At 41.4% G+C, this 7,918-nt stretch overlaps 1 protein-coding gene across 1 annotated transcript in view; it reads right to left on the reverse strand.

Moving 5' to 3' along the window:
* Positions 1-7,867, reverse strand: part of CARS (cysteinyl-tRNA synthetase) — a 38,432-nt gene extending 30,565 nt beyond the window's left edge. Inside the window, exons 1-3 of the mRNA XM_009328599.1 lie at positions 7,777-7,867; positions 2,051-2,296; positions 1,205-1,231 (exon numbers count right to left, since the gene is read on the reverse strand). Of these exons, the coding sequence (XP_009326874.1) occupies positions 1,205-1,231; positions 2,051-2,296; positions 7,777-7,867 (364 nt within the window). The remainder of the gene's footprint in view (positions 1-1,204; positions 1,232-2,050; positions 2,297-7,776) is intronic.
* Positions 7,868-7,918: the final 51 nt, after the last annotated feature.

Here is a 7,918-nt window from a genome sequence, read left to right on the forward strand (position 1 = left end):
CGGATCCACACAGTCCAGTAAACCCGGTTGTCCCTTTCCTCCACCTGGCTGGAGGCAGGGCCCCTCTAGTCCTGGTCATAGTATTCGTTTCTCACTTCTTGTAAATACGAGTCAGAAGTCTCTTCATTACGATCAGAAGTAAGATCGGCCCTTCTACTCTGTCTGGGGAACTGCCCGCTGGAAACGGGAGCAGCAATTTTCCTGGAAGAACCCCCTTTTGTGATTGTTTCTCCTTGCAACTCACGTACCTGTGCCTCTAGGGCTGAGGTAGATTTTCCACCCCACTTCCTCATGTTCTCTCCATGGTCATGCAGGTAAAACCACAGGGTAGTCCGTGGTGTGTACCCACTATATCCTTCCTCTTGAGCAGAGGAACGCATACTCCTAATAGTTGAGATACTGGTCTGTACAGGTGGGGAGTAGGACCTATACTCTTTGAGTTGCTGGACCAGTTTCTCAGCTGTTAGGAGTAAGACACCTGGGCCAAAAAGCATGGCACTGAGTGGGTGTATCACGTTCCCTATCATGCACCAGCCTCTGGGAAAACTGAACAATACAATGGCCTGTTAAAGACTACACAGAGAGCAATGGGTGCTGGGACATTCAAACATTGGGATACACATTTAGCAAAAGCCACCTGGTTAGTCAACACTAGGGGATTCTCTCCTCCATCCCACCGGGAGGAGTGAGCGAGCGGCTGTGTGGTGCTCAGTTGCCAGCTGGGGTTAAACCACGACAACGCTGCAGAACAGCATTTCAGGACTTCTGATACATATGCACAGATCACGAAGATAACAAGACATAACCCTTCAGAAAGAGAGGCTTAACCTCTCCTCCATCCCACCGGGAGGAGTGAGCGAGCGGCTGTGTGGTGCTCAGTTGCCAGCTGGGGTTAAACCACGACAACGCTGCAGAACAGCATTTCAGGACTTCTGATACATATGCACAGATCACGAAGATAACAAGACATAACCCTTCAGAAAGAGAGGCTTAACATTAAAGATTTCACGGACAGGAAAACAGAAACCTTTTCTCTTATTGCTCCACCCTGATCCATGAAAGTCTGCAGCCAAATTGTAGTTAGTGGCATTAAATCTGCTATCAGAGCCAGCGGTACAGCTGAGATCTCTTCACTGCTGAAAGGAAATCAATAACCAGCAGAAACGCATGCAGGCACACACACACACATACAGAATCTACTCACAGCAGTCTGATTTTAACTGCTGGTCTGCTAGGAATTGAGAACACATATGATGAAAGGTTGTGAGAAGATGGCATTGGAGTAATATTAGTCAACAACCATCAGCAAAAATGACAGACATTATGCATTCATTTGTAGGTATTGCAAGCACTATACAACAGCTCTGTGTTATTATTATTAATTATTTCATGACTCCCTGAGCAAGGATCTCACTATAAAGCAATTAAATTAGACTAGCTCATTGGAAAACAACCCAGGAGAGTGATGCAGCTCCCAAAAATGCCAGCACCCGTGCTTACACAATGACCTAGATTAACAAGTTAGTATTTCCTCAAATCATCAGCAATGCCTAAATTACCAGGGTTAAAAAAGAACCCCAAACATTATTTTTGAAATTCAGCGTTAATAACAATCGTAAGAGGCAGTGTTCAGTTTACTTTATTATGAATTTGTCTATTATACAACAGCTATTTGGATACCCTTGCAGGGAAAAAAAATGGACTGAGCAAATCCTGATATTTTAGGGAACAAGCCACAACCCACATATTCTTTTACAATTCAGTGGCTAGCTTTTTAAAGAAAATACACATGATCAAATTCTGTATACTGAGGAATTTTAAAATCAAAGAAATGTGGAAACAGAGCTTTAACATTCAAATAGGTCAGGATCTATCAAATACACAGTAACTGTATGCAAGAAGAATTTCATGACCTTGAATACAAGTTGATACGGTAAATTTTAAAGTGTGCAAGAGAGTATGAAAGGGAACTTCTAGACATTCTCAGCAATAAAAAACCAATACAATGTCAGCTAGTCTATAACCTGCCCGCCAGTTTCATATTACTCACTTGTTTGAAGTTTACAAGGCTCATTTTTTTCACTGCTGCCATCATAGATTGCTTCTATGTGTCTGTACCACCGGACAACATGGATATACTGGTCCACAGGTGGCCCCGAAAACTTTCTGAATACCTCCACATCTGCATGTGAAAATGTGAACCCCTGGATATAACTACGAGTGCTCAGGTACTCGTTCAAAGCCTTCACCCTGGCTTCCTCTTCACTAATGCTCAGAATAAAACTGTAGCTGGAAGCTGTAAAGAGAGGCACAGGACATTTGGTCAGCATTAAAAGAAGAAGGAGATCCCATGACCAAAATATATCCTTATACTATACATTTCCCCCTCTAAATTAGCTCTGGCAACTGACAAGAAATTTGAGAAAAATATATTTAATACAAACTACTGAATAACTATATATTTCCTATTAATAGGATTATGTTCATGCTGTGACAAGTTTTTTGGAGACATCCTTACAAAGAGTAATAAGGACAAAAGCACAGGTCCTTTTCATGAAGAAGTATTATCTACTTGAAATTGGAGAAAATTCTTCACACACAGCAAACCTAATCAGTCACTCTTTTCCACGCTGCTAAAACACTCATACTGCAAATATTTAATACGATTAATTTTATACACTGTGGATAGGCTGTGAATTCGTCTACTGAAGTTGAGCATATCCTTAAGTCTTTGCAGGACTGATGCCCACATGCAAGCTCCCAGCATGATGCTCAGTTACTCCTACTTGCTCTAACAGTTCAAAACTTAAGCTGTTGCTGTACATTTCCATACTTCTATACCACTTTCTCTCCTCAGACATATGAATAATATTTAAAATTAGTAAGATCTACACAAATGAACAGAAAGGATATTAGTTCATGCTCCTCCCTCACAATTTTTTAATTACATGATTTATTTGCTATACAGGCAAAGCAGGTTCAATTATGTTTCACCTTTACAAACATAGGGACAGGGAGGAAGCAGCAGAAGGGTTCTGTGTCTTGGTGGGATGCTCACAGTAAGTCCTGTGCAAGCCAGTGGGTACAAAGCACTGTGGAGGTTACGGCATCTGGGCGAGTGCTGACATTAGGTAAACCTAACATTCATATTTTCCTGCAACGGTTCAACATTTGTAACTCCGTTCATGTTCAAAGTACTGTATAAACATTACGTTGATATCCTGCTTAGGTAGTCAGCCAAGAAGGTAATTTAAGATGTAGTCAAGGTCATGGTGCAATAAAGTGAGAGAGGCAGTATGAGAACACCTGTCCCTGCTCCCAAACCCCGAGAGAGGCCACTGCCACAAGTGTTGCTTCTTACACTAGTACGAACATCTTCTGCATGAGTAGTTCCCAAAGCAGTGGAGGTGCTCATAGACCAATGCTCTTGGAAAGGGAAGGATGAAAGGAGATGGGGAAGCGAAGGCTAGGAGAGGATGTGAGGAACTGCAGAACTGAAAAGTTTTTTCCAAATATCAACAGTTAAGACTTTATGAGCAGCTAATTTCCTATATGGAAATCAATTATTAAAATATTCTACAGGACTCAGGATGACAGGGAAATGGCAGCTAGATACCAAGTATGTTTGTGTTTGACTCTTTTGAGTGCAAGTGACATAGAGTGGCACACCAGCATAACTAATAAAAAAGATCAGTGATTAAAAAAATAATCTAAAAAAAAAAATCAAAGGTCACAAAAGATATTTAAAATTCATGCATGAAGGCAGTCAGATTCATGTAAAGTCTCAACCCTTCTCAAGGGCTATCCATGTAATTGTTCAGTATAAATAAGGAATAACAAGTAAATAATGGTTCATAACTAGACCTTATGGACTTGCCTTACCCAGCTGAATGGGATTCAGCTTCGGCTCGCATAGTTAATTCTACTATAAACTTTTCAGGCTCCTAAATATTTACTGATGTTTATCATCATAGAACTTCACATGTTCATACACATGAAATAGTTATGTTCATTAACTATGGAAACCTAAGACATATGTCTTCTTTGAATGTGAATTCTGTATCCATGAATCATATGAGGGAGAAGGCCAAAAAAAAAGTATTACAGGAATGATCTGTGTAGAAATGAAACTATATCTCAAAGAAAAGATCTTTAAAGATCTATTACAAGGAAAGCAACACTCAATTTGCAAAGTATTATTAGGGTCATTATGACCATTATTCACACACCAGGCTGCTAATGGGAAGCAAGTCAGTGTATCTGAAACAATGTAAGTGCTTTTCAACCACATCTGTAAACCAATCTAAAAGGGAAGTTGCACCAACTTACACACAAATACAACAAAGATGACAGAGCTCGAAGTCAATTTTGGTGAGGAGAGATGGCAAATACTGCCTGTCAATGTCGGTACCAGCTCAGCCCTGATAGGCAGAGCAGCCAAAATTACTTTGAACAATCTTGGCACGTACATTAATACTTGAAATTATAAAGTTTGACATTACATCTTGTTGCAAGAGCAACAGCAGACTTGAAAGTGTAATACATCAAAGAAACCAGTTAACCCAGGGGGTCTAACAGGAGGATGTCGTTATGTTGAGACTGATCACTGACTCAGATTCAGCCCAAACTCACATCCATGACTGCACACCACAGCAAGTGCAATACAGCATGAACACACCTGAGCAGCTGTTGGCAGGGTTTCTCAGGGCGCAGCAGCAGCTGAGCCTCAGCAGTCTCGAGCTCCCAGCAGGCTCACTGTACCGATACGAGTTTCCCACATTGCTTTCACAGGATGTGCTGAGCTCCAAACCTCCTTTTCTAGACTGACAGCTACTTTTCAAACCATGACAGCTAGCTTAAAGCTAGCACAGGTGTGTTCTACTCTCTGCTGTAGTCAGATGCAGAGATACAACAAATTTGCTGTGTTTGAGAGAGTGCTGATTGATCAGTGCAATTCTGAAACACCTCCAAGCATCCTATTTCAGTACATACAGGACAAAATCATTCTCAGTTCTGGCATTCTTGTGAGTAGCTCCAAACTGGACTGAACTAAAAAAACAAAAGCTCTTCTCCTGAAGCACAGGGTGCTCTCCTAGGAAGAAAGAATGAATATAACAACACTGTCTTTTGGAAGGCAGTATACCAGAGGACCATTTCTTTTCAAGAAAAAGAAATCAGTCAAAACTATCTTTACATAAAAGTCTGTTCTGATTACATTTATATCTCTACTAAAAACAAGAGTAGCAAATCTACAGAACCTTGGTTTTCTGTGATTTATATTCTGCACCCTCAGTTCCCCCCCACTCAGTGTCTCACAATGCCTTTAATTCATCACACACTCCTACTGAAATATTTCCTGGTACCTCCTAAGTGCTTCATCCCCTCTCCCCATACACTTCAGTATCCCCATCCTCTCATACAGCTCCAACCCATCTTTGCTCAGTCTGCCAACTGTGTGCAAGAGGCAGCCCGCTGTCAAATGTAATTAATACCAATCAGTGGATTCAAAAACTATTGAGGGAGAAGGGCCATATAGGTCTGAGCTGCTTTACCCCTGTTGCTTTAGGAAACCAGGCTGAGAAACAGCCCTTCTCTCTGACTGCAATTTTTTTTCCCCTCCCAAAACAAGAATTACAGTTGCTACTACTCAGTTGCATTAGGAAGTGTCTTCTTGACAACAGAAATGCAGGAGTATTACAGAGCTGTTGCATAACACTGAATGTTAACTCATGTGAATGGAATGATCCGTAGACATCAAATCATATCACCCAAGAGCAACTCCATTCAGAAAATAAGCACTGAGCACGAGTATTGGAGAGGTAGAAAAATAACCTCAAAAAAACATAAAAATTAATGTTAATAATGTAATGCTCCCCCCACATTAAAAAGTTGCTCCAGAAAAATTCCACTGTAGATATTAATACAGTTCTCATACAATAATTGCTGGTATACAATCTCTTTGGGCAATATAATTGTCACACGTTCTTCCTTCCACGCATGGAGTGCTTTGGAGACTACTAAAGGACACTGGGAATTTGTCTGCAAGACTGCAGCAACACACAGACTCAAAGGCATAAGATTGCTTCTACATTTCATTTGCACATAAAATACCTTTTGAAGTTTGATCAAGACATGTAACCCACACAATATCAACTTTGATGGAAAATTTTCACTTTTATTAACTTGAAATTAAAACCTCTGTTCCTTGAAGGTGTTGACAGCAAAGTAAATACAGAAAAGCCATAAAGTAGGCAGTAAGCTAGCTGACACAAAAACAGGGAGTTACTTTGCTTCAGGGAAAAATTAGTTTCCTGGGCTTCCCTGAACCTGCTAACCTTGTCAGTCATAATTAGATGACAACTGAAATGTTCCGGGATTTCTGCAGAGGCATTCTCTGAGAAGAAATCTTAGACATTTCTGAATATTTTAAAATGTCATTTCTCTTCCAACTTGGTTTTCACAGATTTAAAACAACTCATAAAAGATAAGTGTAACATGCCTCATTATTAATATGGCTCCAAACTGGCCATTTATCATTCTGGCTGGCCACTCTGGTAGCTTTGGAAGGAAGTCCAACTATCTGCTCAGCCAAGACAAATTATCCTTTTCCATAAAAATTTCAGAACTGAACCAATGCAGCCATCTCATCTATGCAAGACACAGCATACACATGGAGAGACAGAGACACAAAGGACTTTTCAAGACTCACACACGAGGATCAAGAGGCTTTTAGCAGAGCAGGGATTTTTTAAGATGGGAGTATCCCACCAAGGACGAGCTTGTCAGTCCTGTTCCCTTTAGCCCTGTGAGTTCCACTTCCACTTTTCCTGAACTGAAACTAAAGGTAACAATCACAATTTAGGCAAAAAGCAAATACTATTTGCCCATTAATAAACTTAACTAAAAAGTTTCTTAAAGTGCTCCTGAACTGAGCCTTTGGTGGGGTTTCCCCACACACACTTTAACCAAGATACTGAAAACACATCTGAAAAAGCCAGTCCCTTGGCAAGAATAAAAGGTTCTGGACTCCCTTACATAGGAACGTTACTTGTGATAAACAAAGAGGAAAGTAACTTTCAGTAACAAAGAAAAAGGGGCAAATCTTTGAATCTACAGATCCTTAACTGGAATGACAGAAATTTCCAACCCCTCACATACCATAATGGTATTTCATACTTGTATGACTGGTATTCCAAGATTTCATTTGCTACAGTAGTGCCAAAAAATTATAGGACTACCCTGGCCCTCCTTCCATATGGAAGAGTGTAGTGTAACCCATCATTAAAACACGACCACAAAAAAAAGTCCGGAAAAGTCAAAAAGTTCAGACATGAGTTCAAGGGAGAACATAGATGACTAGGAAAGACAGTTAAGGGAGACAGAGGCAGGCAAAAGAGAGCAGACGATGTGGTGATAAGCACACAACTGACTAAGCGGTCCGGCAGCCACCTAACATCTCTTCGAACCCATCAAGCTGTAGAACAGCTGTTTCCAAACTTCAGTACTGAGAAGCTCCAAGTTTTTTCCACAAATCACCATGTGCCATCATTAACCTTTACATTAGAGGCGAGGCACGACGTGGATCGCCTCCCACGGTCTTGCAAGGCACGGAGGTCCTCCGATCCATAGGCACCAGTATGAGAGGTGCAACTGGCACCTATAGATCCATGTTTCCCACTACTCCATACACGTACAGACCCAGTCACAAGCTACACTTTTAACTCCTCGCTCCTGATACCCTGAAGTGGCATCAGGAGTTGCTTATGTGTCACCCACCACCGATGGACACAGGTGGCCTCCCCAGGAGCACCCACCCAACAACGGGCGCGGGGGGGCTGATTTCACACGTCGCCTCTGCCCCAAGCATGTCGTGATGGCGGATGGCTGCCTGTCTCGCTCCTCAGGCCCAAGGGGTGCG

This window comes from Pygoscelis adeliae, unplaced genomic scaffold, assembly GCF_000699105.1.
Source record: "Pygoscelis adeliae isolate BGI_AS28 unplaced genomic scaffold, ASM69910v1 Scaffold166, whole genome shotgun sequence".
NCBI classification, from domain to species: Eukaryota; Metazoa; Chordata; class Aves; order Sphenisciformes; family Spheniscidae; genus Pygoscelis; species Pygoscelis adeliae.